Source organism: Bufo gargarizans, chromosome 3 (assembly GCF_014858855.1).
Source record: "Bufo gargarizans isolate SCDJY-AF-19 chromosome 3, ASM1485885v1, whole genome shotgun sequence".
Lineage (NCBI taxonomy): Eukaryota > Metazoa > Chordata > Amphibia > Anura > Bufonidae > Bufo > Bufo gargarizans.
This window is the reverse complement of record NC_058082.1, coordinates 567,188,490-567,208,304: the sequence shown is the minus strand read 5'-3', so window position 1 is coordinate 567,208,304 and position 19,815 is coordinate 567,188,490. Positions and strand designations below refer to the sequence as shown.

General features: G+C 45.5%; 1 protein-coding gene across 5 annotated transcripts in view; it reads right to left on the bottom strand.

Moving 5' to 3' along the window:
* Positions 1-2,524: 2,524 nt before the first annotated feature.
* Positions 2,525-19,815, bottom strand: part of LOC122930725 (zinc finger protein 211-like) — a 52,743-nt gene continuing 35,452 nt past the window's right edge. The window contains exons 5-6 of one of the 5 annotated variants that reach the window (XM_044284295.1): positions 18,219-18,596; positions 2,525-3,261 (exon numbers count right to left, since the gene is read on the bottom strand). In XM_044284295.1, coding sequence (XP_044140230.1) covers positions 2,624-3,261; positions 18,219-18,596 — 1,016 coding nt within the window. In that variant the 3' untranslated portion in view covers positions 2,525-2,623. Of the gene's footprint in view, positions 3,262-12,775; positions 13,807-18,218; positions 18,597-19,815 lie in introns of those variants that run through there. The other 4 variants (XM_044284292.1, XM_044284293.1, XM_044284291.1 and 1 more) reach the window with 4 other exon arrangements.

Genomic DNA, 19,815 nt, shown 5'->3' with positions numbered 1-19,815 from the left:
GGGTCTATAGAGATAGCGGCATGTGGCTCCTGTGCACCGCTCCTTGTTTAGGGATTAAAGGGTGAAAACCAGGGGACTGCAAAGATAACGCCCTGAGAGGTAAGCTGAAGGGGTAGAGCACTCTGAATTGTGCAGATGAAAGCTGAAGGGGTAGAGTGCTCCAAACTGTGCCAACGAAAGCTGATGGGACAGAGCACTCTGAGCGGTGCAGATGGAAGGTGAAGGGACAGAGTGCTTCAAACTGTGCTGATGAAAGATAAAGGGACAGAGTGCTCTGAGCGGTGCAGATGAAAGCTGAAGAGGCAGAGTGCTCCAAACTGTGATGATGAAAGCTGAAGAGGCAGAGCACTCCGAGCAGTGCAGATGAAATCTGAAAGGGCAGAGTGCTCATGAAAGCTGGAGAGACAAAGCAGTCTGAGCAGTGAGTGCTGATGAAAGGTGAAGAGGCAGAGTGCTCCAAACTGTGCAGATGAAAGATGAAGAGGCAGAGTGCTCCAAACTGTGCAGATGAAAGGTGAAGAGGCAGAGTGCTCCAAACTGTGCAGATGAAAGGTGAAGAGGCAGAGTGCTCCAAACTGTGCAGATGAAAGATGAAGAGGCAGAGTGCTCCAAACTGTGCTGATGAAAGCTGAAGTGGCAGAGTGCTCCAAACTGTGCAGATGAAAGCTGAAGTGGCAGAGTGCTCCAAACTGTGCAGATGAAAGGTGAAGGGACAGAGTGCTCTGAGCAGTGATGATGAAAGCTGAAGGAGCAGAGTGCTCTGAGCAGTGCTGATGAAAGCAGAAGGGGTAGAGCACTGAGCAGTCCTGCCTGCCCCTTCATGTCTTCTTTAAAGGCTTTGGCAAAAGGTTTAAAAGGGTTGTCCAGTAATATTATGACCTCTCAGGATAGGTCATAATTACCAGATCAGGGGGGGTCAATGTGACCCCTGTCCATCAACTGTTACAGGCAGCCGCTGCAGTCACCGGAGCTCTGGTCAGCGCAGCCAGCTCCCGACAGCTCTCCAAGCACAGCGCCATACATAGCACAGTGGCAGTGCTTGGTATTGCAGCTCATCCCCATTCACTTCAAGGGGTCTGAGATGCAACTAGGTCATGTGACCGATGTACAGTGACATCACATGGCCTAGGAAGCGCTGTGGCCCTCATGGGGCACTGGCTACTTCTAACAGCTGACCGGAAGGAGTCCTGGGTGTTGGACCCCCAACAATCTGATATTGATGACCTATCCTGAGGTTAGGTCATCAATATTAATTACCGGATAACCCCTTTAAGGGCCACCAAGTCTGGACATAAATATCTGATGGTTTTTTCCAGTTTCCTTTGTAATCATCAGTGCTGCGTTCTGGTTTTCAGGTAAGCAGAATCCTGGAAAATGGGGATGAGGGATTTAGGTTTGTTGCAATATTCACTTTTAGCGTATTCTAGATACTGGGGGGTTTCCAAGTGCTCAGTGACAGACACTCCCCTGTAAATGGAGAAAATCCTATTACTTCCATGTTGTTAGCATGGTTTAGATTACACTCCAGCAATTTTGAAGGAAGAACCAGAAGCGGTTTAAAATGAAAGATGGGGTGAATTATCTTTGAGTAATAGACTTTCCAGGCTGAGGCCCAGGGCAGAAGACGGAGTAGAATGTTATGAAGGATAAAGTGGGTGCACAATGTGGCCCCATGTGTGCCACTATAATGTCTCTATGAGATTGGAGATGCATTATGGGCCCCAGATTCCAAACCTGTGCACATTAGATCGACTCAGTTCTACCCGTAGAAGCCAAGCAGTCACTAGAGGTTTGTAGAAGACAGATGTATGGATATCTGGAAGAGCATACTATTGATTCAGGACGTCTGGGGAAGCTGAAGGCGTTCTATATCACATGGAAGATTCCGTATCTGACTATGACCAATGACAAGTAGCTGATATGTAGCAGAGGGTGAGCTTCCCACCTGTCGAATGCCAAAAATACAAAGTGTGAATTGCTGGGTTTTTTCATGCTGTCACCCCTAAAATTTTATTAAAGGTTACATGATATTGTGTACCCCAAAAACTGTGGCATTTAAAAATATAATTCCCCCCCCCCCACCCAAAAAATAAAATAAAAATCCTACTGCATGTCAGTGCAGGACAATAAAAAAGTTCCCTTTCTTGAAGTGCAGAGAAAAAACCATTGCCGTGTCCTTAATTTATTAGTAAGGATTTGCTGCAGTACCGGACTCCAAGACGACGTGGCCATCCCTTACCAGTGAAAGGATAGGTTTCCATCTACTGCTGAAGGCTCACCTGATGAAGCTGGGATCAGCCCTCTAGGTTCTGCTGGTTACTGTTCACACACAGATCTCAGTGTTTGTATAGTTCTTTGTCCTCATCCAGAACAAGCTGAAGTCTTCAGGGGGTAGCGACCCAGAATCAATTGCTTGAGGTCTTTAAGGTCATCATCACTATATGACAAGGTTCTCATTTTGTAATTTAGAATGGTCCTGACCCAAAAACATTTAACTAACAAGCAAAACACCAGACGGTTAGTATAAAAGGATGTGATCACAGATTTTATTACAGATCATTAGTCTTCTACAGTTATTAACCCTTGAAGCCGTTCTAAGAGACTAGTGCTCATCTCCTTCCATTTATCCTACTTTGGAGTCACAAGTCTCCACAGCACCCACAAGTCCGTCTTCTGCCCTGTGATGGGTCGTTTGATGAGTAAGAAGTATTGACAGTTCAGGAAACTCCTTGTTACACTGAGGGCATGAATAATTCTGCCCATGGAGCTGCATTCTGTGATGTCGATGGCCTCGTTGATGTCTGAATAGGTTAGAGCTCTGAGTGAACGCCTTCCCACACTCACACACGTAGGGCCTCTCTCGGGTGTGCACTCGGTGATGCATAATGAGGTGGGATCTACAGTTAAAGCTCTTTTCACATCTCAGACACTGAAATGGCTTCTTAGCAGAAGCATTTGTATCATATCGACCCCAATATGATTTGGTGATGGCTATAGAGCGTTGTGTTTTTAATGTCTCTTCGCTGTATTCCATGTCCTGGCTAGGCACATATGCCCTTGTCACATCAAGCGGCTTACTAACTTTGGGTGCTCTGCTTCCATTTGATGCCTTTGCTGGTTTCCCATGATTTCTGCTCAAGCCCTGGAGTGCTTGTTCCACACAGGAAGTCTCAGGACTGACATCAATGTCCTCAGTACTGGCTTGTGGTTGGAGGTCGCTTGGAGATGCTTCCCGCTTGATCTGAATAATGGATATGTTTTCTAATGAAAGAGAAAATCGTAAAAAGAGGATAATAATCTGTACATGAAATTTTACTGATTGATCAAAAATGTAGATTAAATATGTAAGACAAAAAGTTAAGGGTCATGCTTCTCATGTTTCATTACTTTTGAATCACTACCCTTCAGCCCTGGAACAGAGGAAAGGGACACCTGATGGAGACAGCTACCATTATATCTCCAGCCCTTCAGTTCAGAGAGTATCAGTTGTGGTTGACGGCCTTTGTCGAGGGAGTATTATTCAGATTACCAGTTGAGGCCTTGAATGGTAGACGAGGTAATTCAATATAGTCTAAACTAACTAAAGTTTAAAACATAAAACAAAATACAACTAAAGTTAAAAGCAAAAAATCAAACTTGCTCAAGTGAACAGGCTTAAACAGAGCCCTCCCGAGCATGGCCTTTCTTTAGTATTGCAGCTATTCAAGTGGATACCAGACACAAGCCATGGTCAGGTATGATGGGGTTTACGATGAAAAGAACAGATCATTTCCTCGATTCTCAAACAGCCCTTTTATACAGAGGTGGACACACGAAGGCACCAGTAATACAATGCTGACTATGTAAAGGATGGAAACCACTGACCACAGAGCAGCAGAATGAAGTAAAAAATAATTTAAGATAAACCCTCCATAAATCACAATGGCAGAAGAACGGGAAGACTTTTGCTGCATCTGTATTGTCAGCGGTTTATTGCCGCTCTCGACAAGATTTACATTATTTTGGGGGGCATATATTAGCTTTCCCTAAAACTGGGTTTGATGGGGCAGCTACTGAATGAAGAAAATATATTGGCTTGCCATCGAATGAGGTGGTTGTAGTCTTCCCATTTATCCCGCAATCTTCACATCAATTCTCCATGTCTTCATTGTGAGACATTCCAATATTTGAGGATTCTTTTTTCTAATGTGATTAAAGATTGGCCAATTCTAGAAAACCTTTGGGTAAACAGGCGTTTGCTTTTAAGCTTTCTCCACACTGGTTCCAAGTAAAGGGCCCTTCCTCGCTGTGGATCTTCTGATGGATGTAAAGATCTGAGGTTGGGGTAAAATTCTTACTACAAACCGGATTCCAAAAAAGTTGGGACACTATACAAATCGTGAGTAAATACTGAATGCAATGATGTGGAGGCGCCAACTTCTAATATTTTATTCAGAATAGAACATAAATCACGGAACAAAAGTTTAAACTGAGAAAATGTACCATTTTAAGGGCAAAATATGTTGAATCAGAATTTCATGGTGTCAACAAATCCCCAAAAAGTTGGGACAAGGCCATTTTCACCGCTGTGTGGCATCTCCCCTTCTTCTTACAACACTCAGCAGACGTCTGGGGACCGAGGAGACCAGTTTCAAGTTTAGAAATAGGAATGCTCTCCCATTCTAGTCTAATTCCGGCCTCTAACTGTTCCATCGTCTTGGGCCTTCTTTGTTGCACCTTCCTCTTTATGATGCGCCAAATGTTCTCTATAGGTGACAGATCTGGACTGCAGACCGGCCATTTCAGTCCCCGGATCCTTCTCCTACGCAGCCATGATGTTGTGATTGATGCAAAATGTGGTCTGGCATTATCTTGTTGAAAAATGCAGGGTCTTCCCTGAAAGAGATGACGTCTGGATGGAGCAGATGTTGTTCTAGAACCTGAATATATTTTTCTGCATTGATGGTGCCTTTCCAGACATGCAAGCTGCCCATGCCACACGCACTCATGCCACCCCATACCATCAGAGATGCAGGCTTCTGAACTGAGCGTTAATAACAACTTGGGTTGTCCTTGTCCTCTTTGGTCCGGATGACATGGCGTTCCAGATTTCCAAAAAGAACTTGGAATCGTGACTCGTCTGACCACAGAACAGTCTTCCATTTTGCCACACTCCATTGTAAATGATCCCTGGCCCAGTGAAAACGCCTGAGCTTGTGGATCTTGCTTAGAAATGGCTTCTTCTTTGCACTGTAGAGTTTCAGCTGGCAGCGGCGGATGGCGCGGTGGATTGTGGTCACCGACAATGGTTTCTGGAAGTATTCCTGAGCCCATTCTGGGATTTCCTTTACAGTAGCATTCCTGTTTGTGGTGCAGTGTCGTGTAAGGGCCCGAGATCACGGGCGTCCAGTACGGTTTTACGGCCTTGACCCTTACGCACAGAGATTGTTCCAGATTCTCTGAATCTTCGGATGATGTTATGCACAGTTGATGATGATAGATGCAAAGTCTTTGCAATGTTTCGCTGGGTAACACCTTTCTGATATTGCTCCACTATCTTTCTGCGCAACATTGTGGGAATTGGTGATCCTCTCCCCATCTTGGCTTCTGAGAGACACTGCCACTCTGAGAAGCTCTTTTTATACCCAGTCATGTTGCCAATTGACCTAATTAGTGTTAATTGGTCTTCCAGTTCTTCGTTATGCTCAAATTTACTTTTTCCAGCCTCTTATTGCTACTTGTCCCAACTTTTTGGGGATTTGTTGACACCGTGAAAATTTGAATCAACGTATTTTTCCTTTAAAATTATACATTTACTCGGATTAAACATTTGATCCGTCATCTACGTTCTATTACAGATAAAATACTGACATTTGCCATCTCCACATCATTGCATTCAGTTTTTATTCACAATTTGTTTAGTGTCCCAACTTTTTGGGAATCCGGTTTGTATATTTTCATCTATGTATACAGCTCCATGTAAAGCCCTGGTGCCTGACAGGGGTAGAGTTCACACCAAACCACAATATCCACAGCTACAGAATCTCCTGTGTGTGTTCTTCAAAAAATCAGGTGGGAGTTTTGGGTGTAGGTCTTCCCACAGTACAAACATAAATCCGCTCACCCCAGTTGTTTCTCTGATACAATGCACTCTAAGGCCCTGATTTATCATAGCCTTCACTCCAAAATTCTGGAGTCAAAAAGTCGCAAAATACGGCTTTTGTGACTTTTTGCACTCATTTGTTCTAAATTTAAGCATTTGCGCAAAAATTTGCGACGTTTACATGCACTTGCACAAAATTTTGCGACTTTTTGCATTTTTACACCACTCACTCCAGTTTAGTATTATGGGTGGGAAAGTGGGTGTGGTTAATGAGTTTCACTCCTGATTTATTATTGCGACTTTAAAAAGCTGCAGAATAGTCGCAATCTCACTGCAGGAGGAGGGGAGTAGAAAAACGGCAGTAGCTTTTCTAGACAAAAGTGTTAGGTTTAAGGACAAGACAAATTTATCAAACAACCTGTGACATTTGATAAATATGGCGCAAAGTACTCCAACACAGGCTAAAGCAAAACTGACGTCAGATATTCTACTCATGATAAATTCCCCCCCCCACAGTCTTCAGAGCCTTTCACCTTTTCTTTAATGTTTTCCCCCATCAATATGATCTCCATCCTCCATAATTGAAAAGTAAAAGCAGAATCTTAGACATTTCTGCAAATTTTTTATAAAGAAAAAAATATAATTTCACATGGACATAAGAATTCAGCCCCTTGCAATGACACTTGACATTTAGCCGAGTTCTGCATCTTGATTGGAGTCACCTGTGGTAAATTCAGGCGATCAGACATGATTTGGAAACACACTGGGATGGTAGTTCGGACCCTAGAAACAGTGGAAGAGTCCAGTATTCTCCTGCTGACAAGTTGAGAAAACCAGGCTCTTCTTGGCCAATAAGGAGCGATCATGATTACCTGAGACTGTTCCTCTGCTACTTTCATAAGAGTTCTTGAAATAAAGTTGAAAGGGGGAAATGCGTATAGCAGTCCTTTTGGACATGAGTGAGATAGGGCATCCAGAATCTCTGGTTGATCCTGTGGGGATAGAGAACAAAATCTCTGTACCTTCTTGTTGCCCCGATCTGCAAACAGGTCCAGGATTGGAACTCCCCATCTTAATATTATCTGATGGAAGACATTGGGATCTAAGGATCTTGATGCCAGTAGACCCGTCTGTAAATTTCTTATTTTCCACCAGGCTAGGGACTGCAATACTTTTGATGGAAGACCTACCCTTTTGTCTAAGGAGGTCTGAGTACCGTCCCAAGAATCTAGGAGAAGGGACTGTAGAACCCTTGTATGGCTGTGCCCATCTGACTGCGGGTATTTAAGATGTCAGATGACCCAGAATAGTCAAAATATTCCTGATGGTGGAGGTTTTAACCTGCAAAACAGAGATTTTCTGATACATGGTCAATTGCTGATGTCTTCTCTTCCAGAGGAAAAACAGATGTGAATCTAGAACGCCTAGGAAGACTTTTTGTTGACTTGGGATGAAATCAGACTTTGAGATTTATTATCCATCCTAAACCGAGTAAGGTCTTTTTACCAGGTCTAGATGGAGTAGGAGAAGCTCTTCTGTTCCGGCTGCAATTAGAAAGTCGGCTAAAAAGGGTATTATAAGAATTCCCTGTAGATGAAGGTAGCCGGTTACCCATTACTTTTGAGAAGATCCTTGGAGCAGAAGAGAGACCAAAGGGAAGAGCTTGGAATTAAAAAAGTGACAAAAGGCGACTTCCTATGTAAACGGCGATTCTCAAATACTTCTGGGGTTAAGGTTAGGATGAGGATGGGCACATGATAATAAGCATCCTGTAAATCCATAGTTACCATATAGCAGTTCTGGCGAAAGAGGTTTATGGTCGATTTGATGGTTTCCATTTTGAATTTCTTGTGAGTTAAAGGGAACCTGTCACCGGGATTGTGTGTATAGAGCTGAGGACATGGGTTGCTAAATGGCCGCTAGCACATCCGCAATACCCAGTCCCCATAGCTCTGTGTGCTTTTATTGTGTAAAAAAAATGATTTGATACATATGCAAATTAACATGAGATGAGTCAGGGACAGGACTCATCTCAGGTTAATTTGCATATGTATCAGTTTTTTTCCCACAATAAAAGCACACAGAGCTATGAGGATTGGATATTGCGGATGTGCTAGCGGCCATTTAGCAACCCATGTCCTCAGCTCTATACACAAAATCCTGGTGACGGGTTCCCTTTAAGCATTTGTTTAATCTCTGTAGATTTATAATGAGCCTAAATGATCCCTACAGTTTTTTTGAACAGAAACACTGGAGAATAGAAACCCCTTTTGAGTTGGTCTTCTGGGACCGGAAGTGATACCTTTTTCTGGAGAAGAAAGGAGATTTCTTACTACAGGGACAGTTGTTGTTCCCTATAAGGCAACGGCTTGTTGATTATAAAATAATCTGTTGGACAGGTATCTAATTCTAGACTGAAGCCTCTTTGAATGGAAGCCAGAACCCCTGGGGAGGTTCCAATTTCTTTCCATTTTGGAACAAATTTTTTAAATCTTGCTCCTACTTGATATCTGGCGTCATTGAGTGGATTTTGCAGGATTGTCCGGATAGAAGAGGAATCCTTTCCCTCTACCTCTTGAGGTCTGCCATCTACCCGAGAAATCTCTTCTGGTTCGCCTTCTGCCTGTTCTTTTGATTCCGAAAGGACCGCCTCTGATGAAAAAAGAAAAATCTGCTCGCTGTAGGGAATCCTTTTTTCTTATCAAAAGCGTTCACCAAAATGTCATCAAGGACTGATAAAAAAAAAAAAAAAAAAAAAAAAAAGGGTTTTAATAAGCATTGTCCCTGACCAGGAACAGAGCCATACGGCTCTTCTGGCAGCATTGGAGATGGCAGCTGATCTGGCAGACAGTTTTACTAAATAAGCCGAAGCATTAGCTAAAAAATTTTACTCTTGTTTCAACGTTGGTAAGGATGCCAAAATTTTCTCCCTAGGGATTCCCGCTGCCAGATGATCCTCTAATTGACCCAGCCATACTGACAAGGACCTAGCCGTGCATGTGGAAGAAATACTGGGCCTAAACATAGCGGGTATTTATCGCCCATGCCTTTTTAAGTAAGCTTTTGCATTTTTTTTCCATGGGGTCACGTAGCAGCCCCATGTCCTCAAACGGAAGGGAGGTTTTCATTGAAATGCGGGCAACAGGTGCATCTATCTTTGGAGTCTTATGCCAAAGATTTGAATCAGAATCTACAAAAGGATATTTTCTCTTAAGACAGCTTGAGACAGGGGCTCTTTTCTCAGGGTCTCTCCATTCTTTAGAGATTAGATCTTTAATGCTATTAAGGACAGGGAAGACTTGTCTTCTTTTCCCCAGACCCTGGAACATTTGGTCCTGGACAGACTGGCTTTCTCTAGTATCCTCTAAGTTCATGGTAGCCCTTATGGTTTTTAGAAGACTTTAAGATTCTTCTGGAAGGAATAACGGTCTTCATTAACCGTCTTACGAGGAGTCAGATCTGTCATCAAGGATTTCTCCTTCATCTACATCAAATCCATATAACTGGAAATTGTGGGAGGCATGTGGAGACAAGGGGGGCAATCTTGATTCTACTGCTGCATTTACTTCCTCTTTAATCATACTCCTCATGGCGTCTAGAAATGAGGGAGAATCTTCTGATACCACTTTTTCTGTGCACTTCACACATAGTGACTTCTTGGATTTAGATATAAAGGATTTCCTGCATATGGTGCACTTCTTGCGTTCTGAATCTCCCCCTGGTGTCTTGAAGGTTTCTCTGCCCTAAAATAATCAAAATGATAAAAAAAAAGGTCTAGCAGAAAATTAATTTTAAACCTTCAGCAACAGACACCCTATGATGCATGAGAAAAGAGCCTCACACCAGAAACAAATATCTGCCCAAGTTTGCAGGAGAGGAAGCTTACCAGGCTGAGGGCGCTGGAACCAGGATCCACAGGCTTGCGGGCTGAGTTGGCGTCCTGAGGAGCAGACATGCTGTAGCAGGGAAACACCAGACTCTGCTGTGGACATCTTCTTTAATATCCCCACCAACACCGGCTTCCGGTCGCAGCCTGCGTGCATGCGCACATGACATGCCAACGCACCGTCGCTGCGTCATGATGTGTGCCGACGCCCTGCTCCACCAGGAGCCTCCTCCACCTCTGAGAAGAGCCTGTCTGCCAAGATGCCTGCCGCATCGGATCCACAACCTCTGCATAGAGGTAAAAGCCCGGGGCTTATGCCTAAGGAAGGGGAAGGGAGGCACAGTGTACCCGGAGCTCTTGACCTCTGCAGCGGCCCTCCCAATCCTGGAGAAACAAGGCCATGCAGTCAATAATTTGGCATACCAGCCAGAGCAGGAACTTCCGTGCTCTCCGGGGACAGGAAACAACACTCGCTTAGGTAGGGAGAGGAGGCCTTTTAAATCTGGAGCTTCAGTGTTGTTTCATGTCCAGGCGGCGGGGACACCCTCCTGTCAATGCCATTGGGGAGGCGTCTTGTAGAAATTGGCTGATGTAATACAGCCCTTAGTCTGTACAGATCACTTTACTGCTGTTATCTTATCATTGCAGTCTCATTAGCCCCTCTGTGTACAGACAACACAGGACCCACCATATCACAAGTGATATCACAGCTTATCAGCTCCCTCCTGACCGCTACACAGGTCACTGAGCATGCCTAGAAAACTTTCCCATAGGAGGTCCCCTCCTGACCAATTTGTAAATGGACCATGGCCTTGCTGTAAAGCAATTTTTTTTATGGATCTCTAAATGCTGTTAAGCTCAGTTTAGGCAAGATGGCCGGCACCAAAATCAAGTGTTGTTGTCTGGTTTTAACTGGCAGATAACATTTTTTGTGACATATTTCCTTTAGTAGTCACTCTGGCAGAGCTACAACGACCCTGTGTGCAGATGCGAGAAACTTCCAGAAGGTCAACTATCACTGCAGCCTCCACCAATCTGGGTTTAATAGTAGAGTGGCCGGAAAGATGCCTCGCCTCAGTAAAAAATAAATAAAAAAAAAAGAAGGCCCTAAAGAGCATCATGAAGGAAACCAGGCACCCCTCACAATACCATCCATAAAGTGAAGCATGGTGGTAGTAGCAACAAGCTGTGGGGGACAAGGAGACTGGTCAGGGTTGAGGGAACCCCAAATAGAGCAAAGTCCAGAGGTATTTTTAATTAGAGCCTGATCCAGAGCTCTCTCGAACTCACACTAGGCCAAATGTTCACCTTCCAACAAAACACTGACCCCAAGCACACAGCCAAGACAACCCAGAAGCAGCTTTGTGAATGTCCTCTTGTGAGTGGTCCAGCCAGAGCCCTAAACACAATGGAAAATCTCTGGACAGACCTGAAAATGGCTGTCCACCGGCGACCCCCATCCAACCTGACAAATCTTGAGAAGATTTGCAGAGAAGGGCAGAAAATTCCCAAATTCAGGTGTAAACCTTGTGGCATCATCCCCAAGACTGTAAGTTGTAATCACTGCCGAAAGGGCTTTAACCAAGTCCTGAGTAAAGGGGCTGAATACTTAGATCAATGAAAGATTAATTTTTTTATTTCTACCAAATTCTCACTTTCTTATTATGGTGGATTGAGGGCAGAACGATGTGGGAAACATTATATTTTTTTTTTATCACAAGACTGCAACATAAAATGTCAAAGTAAAAGAGTCTGAAGACTTTCTGCTGCAATGTGCCTGATGTTAGAGTGAAGGTCTTTCCACACTCCCACACACAAGGCCTCGCCCTGGTTTGCACTTGCTGATGCATTACGAGTTGGCACCACCAATGGAGTCTCTCGTCACGTCTCAAACTGCCGCAATGAAGGTTATTAATTAGGTCTCGGTCAACCTTTCAGTCAAAGCATCGGTTTACAGATGGTGACAGAAGAAATTTTGCATTCAACAGAATTTTGGGACATCTTCGTGTTCTCAATTCTGGCACAAATTCCACACCAACATTCTGTAGTTGGACATCAGTGGTAGACCATTACTGATTAATCTGACTAAAGGTCATAGATTCTCCTAAAACAGTAAAAACCATAAGGCCACTAAAAACTGTTAAATGGTGGAAACTAAAGTGCCCTGCCTCCTGTCCGCTTTAGACACGTGGTGGTAGCACCAGCCCCTAGTACGGACATGTATTACCTGGTCCTTGACTTCACCTTCTGCTAAATAACCTAGAATGCAGTGTAAACGGCGGCTCCAGCTAGTGATATGCATGCCTAGAGCACTCCTTACAGTCAGGAGCACTAGTGATTGGTGGAGGTTTCCCTATACGCTTAAGGTTTTCTCTGCATGTCTTGTGCATTGTGTGACGTCACAGGAGTTTGAGAAGATCGTTTGTGGCTTTGTAAAGTACATAGGGAATGCAGGTTCCAATTTAACATATCACAGGTCTTGCCGTTTAATGCACTGAAAGGTGCCTGGACAAACAGAACAAGAAGAAGTGTCAAGGCTCACAAAACACTCAGTCGCGGAAAGAAGTAAATTCTATATTGTAGGGGAAAAAAAAGCAGAAACCGTGGGGGTCATTTACGAACAGCACTAGGTCAAAAAATAAATAAAGTCACAAGACCCACAAGACCATGGTTTGAGACGTTTTAAGCACCCATGGAACAACGCTTTGTTAGTACCCATCACCCACCCACATGAGGAGATCTCGTACCCATCACCCACCCACATGAGGAGATCTCGCACCCATCACCCACCCACATGAGGAGAACTCCCGAGAGTTACATAGTAAAATAATGTAATCCACCCTTAAATCCAATGACTACAGAATAAGGAGCCGTCGGCATTTCTTCTAAACCTTTTTATACAAAACAGATAAACAGTTTCCCAGGTTGAAATATCTTCTATTCATCTTACAAAGGGCATGAGCACCAACATTCGATATATAATAAAATTCTATGTACATGAATACTAGTCACATTTCTGGAGTCCTCCCCCAGGAGCCGCACACTTTCTAGCTGTGTGGACACTCGCTGGTTTCCACTAGATGAAGTCTACGATGTCGGAGTAAAGAGGAGTTGACTTTGAAGCTTTTTCCACACTGATTACAAGTGAACGGCCTTTCCTCGGTGTGCGTCTTCTGATGAATGTACAGATAGGAACTCTGGCTAAAACTTTTACCACATTTGCCACATATATATGGCTTTTCCCCCACATGAACCCTTTGGTGCCTGACAAGGGTGGAGTTGACACGGAAACACTTGCCACAATATCCACAGGCGTAGGGTCTTTCTCCTGTATGTGTTCTTTGGTGAATTTGAAGATAGGAGCTCTGGGTGAATGTTTTCCCACAGTCAGGGCAAATGTAAGGTCGCTCACCCCGATGGGCTCTCTGGTGTCTGAACAGGCTAGAACTCTGGGTGAAGGTCTTTCCACACTCGCACACATACGGCCTCTCTCGAGTGTGCACCCTCTGATGCATAATGAGGTGCGACTGACAGTGGAAGCTCTTTTCGCATCTCGGACATTGGAAACGCTTCTTCGTCGGACGTTTCTTCATGGACTTGCTGAGAAGGATCTTCACTTGTTCATTGAGGGTTGTAATTCTAGAAGTGTGTTTAGTGTTGATGCTCCCGTGTGAAACCATTAATGTCCCACCAGCAAAGCCACGTAGTTCCTCTTGTTTGACTGATTGCTCACCACACAGATTCTCAGCACAGACATCGCGGTCCACAGCCTTACTTTGCGGTAGGAGGTCGGGGAGGGATCCTTCCTGCTTGATATGAATAATGTGCATGTTTTCTACTGAAACACAGAGAAAATCAGAAAAATAAAAAGACTTTACTTCCACTAATTTATATCTTCTAAAAAGGTCTAAACTAGAGGAGCAGCATGGGTGAAGGAGGAGAAGCAGCCGTCAGCCTTTTATCTTCTGTACTAGAAGACCCCAAGACTACTGATGGGCATTGCTTAATAGGGGCGACCTCTGTTCAATGGTCTGGTGATTTCTGACTGAGGGACACATTGGGTATGTTCACATGGCTAAACTCTGCCACTGATTCAGCAGCAGGCGTTAGGGTTAACCCTATTCAGATTCAAAGCTCCCCAATAGTCACTTTCATGTCAAAAACTCCATGTTACTTGGAAGCCGATTTGATTGGGGATTTCATAGAAGTCAATGGGAAGCAGAAAAACCTCAATCGAATACTTGAAAAAACTCTGCTAAAACCTTCTCCAATTTAGAAATCTGCCACCAAATATGACCTCTTTTCAGCTAGAAATCTGCTACAGGGAGAGTAATCCAATCAAAGCCGGCACTGCTACATCGGCATCTCCTGACCGTAGTAGTGGACTAGGAGACTCGAGTAATGTGGTGGTGCTCAATGTGGACTCTATCAATGACTATAAAAGTGGGAGAGACGTGGCGCTCACCGAGGGGAGAGTGACTGCTCCACCCAAAGGCATTAAAGCCGCCCATAGACATTCAATAGCTGATATCTCTCTCCCCCGACTCCCCCATACACGTTTGGTGAACCTGCCGGCGCGCTTTCCACGTGGGGATAACTAGGCCTGATGAAGGGCTACCGTTTAGCCCGAGACGTTGCCATAATTTGTTGTGCATTATGTCCGGCTGAATAAAACTCACAAATTACTTCATCGTATCATCTGGAGCGCTCTCCGATTATACTAAGTATTTAGGTGTTGTTAATGGGGTGAGAGAAAAGAGCTGCTGATCGGGCGAGCAGCAAAGATTGAGCAAAAGAGTTTTCATCTGCTGGGGGAGAGATGGGAGCGCCCCACACATTAGATTGTAGACTATACGAGTATGGGGGGCTTGAGCTCTATCTGCACATGTGAGCAGGAAGACGCCCATCTGCTGGGGGAGAGATGGGAGCGCCCCACACATTAGATTGTAGACTATACGAGTATGGGGGGCTTGAGCTCTATCTGCACATGTGAGCAGGAAGAGGCCCAGGGCAGGACATCTCTGCTAGCCCTATTCAGTTAATACTAGCCACACTCACTGAGTAATCCTCTTCTGGATCTGACCCAGAGAAGGGAAGAATCTTCTGCGGGTCTTCAGAACGCACGTATTGCGTCTCCTCCAGTGAATGCCGGCCTTTTCTATTCAGAGAGGCAAATCTGAGGTCTATGAGGCCAGGCTAACATAGCAGAGCCCAATCAGGGTTAGTCTTGGCCAGCCTTGGGTCTCATCATAGCAAAGGAAATCCTTGGTATTCCTTGTGATGGGCTTCATTCCATTGTGTGTAAATCTAGAAGTCAAACAACATGGCCACGGTCTGTGGACCGACACAGGGCCAACATACCAGGAGGTCTCAGTCACAAAGGACTGCTGGACCAGTCTTAGGAGCAGCCCCTGGCCCAGGGTCACGTTTCCACAGTACCACGCCACCAGTCTATGAATCAGACACTGATGGAAGCCAGGGTGGCAGGGATTCATGCGGGCATTCTGCTTCCCAAAGGGCAGTATCATAAAAAGCAGCATAATTGGGTCAGACAACATTAAAGTAAAAACTGAGCATCAGTCGCCTCCCGATTCCCCCGCCTATGCCGCTCGATGCTGGTCTCAGTCCTATGGCTCTTCTTGAGCTGGAAATGGGCCTGCCCAGCGGGTAATGGGGGAGGAAAGCAGAGGGACCGGACAAGCTTTTTATTATTGCCTGCTCTATTTCTGCTTCTTCCCTGAAATGGTAACTAGCTGGTGGCATGGTGCGACCAAACTGAGCGGGCATTGTTCCTGCAGTGTAAGTGGGTAAGTCTAGCTGGCACAGTAAGTGGGCAGTACTGCCGATCGCTTCCTACTCAGACATGTACTGAACTCTCATTATAGCCAACGGTCCAATATCCTGCAATGATGGAAGAACTTGCAGCATGCGCTACTTTGACCCAATCTTTGTACAAGAGTCATCTACGAACATCCGATTACATCGCTCGTCACGGCTGATACCGATGCTGGCATCTAAGGGGTTAATCTGCTGCTAGCGACCACAGCAACTCAGCATTTATGCACCCTGAAAACTACAACTCAAAGCAAGTGAATGCTTCAATGGTAAATGAAGGGTTAAGACCCTTGTCATAAGACGATGAAGGTGAGGCAGCAGACCCTAAGGCCCCTTTCACACGGGCCAGTTTTCCACGCGGGTGCAATGCATGAGGTGAACACATTGCACCTGCACTGAATACGGACCCATTCATTTCTATGGGGCGGTGCACGAGCGGTGATTTTCACGCATCACTTGGGCGTTACGAGAAAATCGCAGCAAGCTCTATATTCTGCGTTTTTCACGCAACGCAGGCCCCATAGAAGTGAACGGGGCTGCGTGAAAATCGCAAGTAAGTGCGGATGCTGTGTGATTTTCACGCATGGTTGCTAGGAGACGATCGGGCTGGGGACCCGATCTGTATTATTTTCCCTTATACCATGGTTATAAGGGAAAATAATAGCATTCTGAATACAGAATGCATAGTACAATAGTGATGGAGGGGTTAAAAAAATAAAAAGTCCCCTTGATCGCGTAGTTGCCGATCTCTGTCTTCTTCTGTAATGCTGAATTGCCGGCTAAGGACCTGTGGTGACGTCACATCACATGATCCAATCACATGGTCCCTCAACATAGTGATGAACCATGTGATTGGACCATGTGATGAGCACAGTGATGTCATCAAAGGTCCTATTCCTGTGCACAGCAAAGAAGAAGACAGAAGAGAAGCTGGGCTGCGCGATCAAGTGGATTAAGGTGAGTTAGATTATTTTTTAACCCCTCCAGCGCTATTGTACTATGCATTCTGTATTCACAATGCTATTATTTCCTTTATAACCATGTTATATGGGAAAATAATACAATCTACAGAACACCGATCCCAAGCCTGAACTTCTGTGAAGAAGTCTGGGTTCGGGTCTAGGTACCAAACATGGCGATTTTTCTCACGCGTGTGCAAAATGCATTACAATGTTTTGCACTCGCGCATGTTCCCGCAACCACCGTGTAAAACCAGCCTAAGGTGTTCAGGTTCTTCACTGTGAGGACCCCCCTGAAGGCTACGGCAACACTGTTGGCGCAACATTTCATGTCATGGATTTCAATGGTGCCGCTATACGACATGCTGCGACACTACATTCCACGGCCGACACCACTGCGATTAAAGGAAGTGTCGCCGAGAAGCCAGATCCAAAAGCACTTCATCCGTAACCAATAGGCTCTGTTCATTCACTGACAGCAAGCAGAACTTTTCATTTACCTTTTCAGAAAATTAAAGAGGAGCTGCTGACTGCCTAACTCCCATCCAGCCACCGCCTGCCGTGGAATGCCCTCTGTGTGCAGGTGGAGGGAGCTGTGGTGGCTCAGAATAAGACAAATATCGGATGCGGCCATCATTTCTGTGCACCGGCCCTGGGTTTACTGGGCGAGGTTTTGGGCTCAGGGTATATCTAGGGCAGTCACGTTTTTCAGGGTCCCTGCGCTATTCTCCCTGGAAATGGAGGAATTCAGTTCCCGTCAGTGTGGTGGTTCCTGGCACACTATTATGTCGCCATTGCGGACTACACACCGGGAGGGACCGCGCAGGACACAACTCATTGGCAAGGCGGATGGAACACTCCATTATCAATTTAGTCAGATTTTTCCGGGAGTGTTAACAGAGGAAGAAAGGTGCTCGAGCACTAATTGTTATGGGGAATACAAGTATTATGTGTCGGGGGAGCGGAGCAGAAACTAGAAGCTCCACACCGGCCCCTCATTGGAGCCCTACGAGGACAGCAGCATGAAGGCAGATACAGGGGCCCCGGACTCCTACAAACTTTCCTAATAATAAAGAGCAGCGTTCCCTAAAATGCTCATAGAAAAAGCCATCCAGGTTACTAAATGGGTTTCCGGAGATTCTGAAATCGCTGGGCCATATTCAGGATGTCGGACCCGTGGCAGGTGAGCATCATCAGATGGCAGCTGAGGTCCAGTCACTGCAACAGAGACTGTGCTCCGCCTACGTCACGTGACCAGTAAACATGTGACGTAAGTAGCCTCGTCAAACAGCTCATGGGGGGGGGGGGGGGGGGGCAGGAGTCAGACATGGAGTCAGTCAGACAACCCCTTTAACTACACATGTATCTGCCCAATGGACCCCAAGATGAGGGCTATCCCCACCCGCCAGGCTGCACTGCCAGCTCTAGAGATACTGCCTGAAAGCCATCTACCCACCTGTAAAGTCGTCAGTGGAGCTACTGGCATAGGCCTCACTGTAGCTGTTGGCACCTGAGGCCTCTGGAAATACAGTCACATAGGGATCCTTGCAGGGGTTGGGGCATGTTCTCTGGAAGGCACCGAGGGAAGCTGAAGAAGGCACTCCATGCGCGCTTGTACGGCCAGATGTTTCATGGAAGGAACGGCTGCAATCGCTCCCAGGACTTAAGAAGGTGTTGGGGTGGTAGGAATCAGGCAATGGACTTCTGGCGGGATCGGCCGGGGCATCGCTGCAGGCATCGGACTTTCCATCTTGGCCGCTGGCAGACACACTGGTTGGAGGAGTTTCCTTCTGCCCCATTCCCAGCGCAGTCTCCATTTTGACATTGAAGGACCCTGCCCAAAAAAAGATCCCACATTATAACATCTGGACCAACCTGCACAGCGGGAGCACATCACTCCGGGAGGGAGCTGCATGCACCCCGAGCCTCACCCTAGACCTGATCACTGGGCCTCAGGCTGGACCTTATACTGCGGGTGGCTGCGCTGTTACACTGCCCCGGACCACAGCACCATCACCCCCTAGATGCCTCAGTCACGCTCTAGGCTCTGCTCCCATCCGACCCCCATGTAATTAGGGTAAAGAGCGAGTGTTCATAAAGCTTTATTTTGTAAAGGTGGTAAAAACACATTGAGACCAGCCGTGAATTAAATCTATAAACCAACAGATCAATGTAATATAACAATACAATGCAGGGTCCTGGTCCAATCAGCTGCCAACGCGGGGCCCTCGCACGCACTGCCCGCTAGTAAAGAAGCACTCCCACACGATATTCTATTCTCTGAGCTGTTAGAAAGGTGCACGATGTGAACTATAGTGAGGATACTCCTCTCCCCAGTGACTGTACTTGTGAGTTATCTCCTCCCTTCTGATCCTCAGCTGTGTCATGTGACCGACCTCCAACTGACACCAGACAGAAAGTCACTTACATCTCTACTGATCCCTAGGAGGCTAACACTGGCGTCCTGTCCACACATGAGGCGATCACAGCTGAGGATCAGAAGGGGGGTTATAACGTACAAATACAGTCAGTGGTAAGAAGATTCCCTCCTCCACAGATGACATCATGGACCTTTCTAGCAGCTCAGAGAAGAAACATTTTGTGGGAGTCTTACTTTGATGGGAGCCATGCTGGTACCAACAGTGACATCATCATTGATGCATTTGTATTTTTTAGATCTTTTTATAATTTTATTACATTATGGAATATTTATTTGTTTATTTTAGATCTACAGTTAGGTCCATATATATTCGGACAGAGACGACGTTTTCCTAATCTCTGTTCGTCACCACAATGGAGTCAAACGCCGGAGAAGTTCAGACTTTCAGCTTTAGTTCAGTCGGTTGAACAAAATGATTGCAAAAAAATGTGAGGAACTAAAATGTTTTTTAAACTCAATCCCTTCATTTCAGGGGCTCAAAAGTAATTGGACAAATACAATAATTGTAAATAAAATAATAATTTCTAATACTTGGTTGTAACCCTTTGTTGGCAGTGACCGCCTGGAGTCTTGACCTCACGGACATCACCGGACGCTCTTTCCTCCTCTTTAA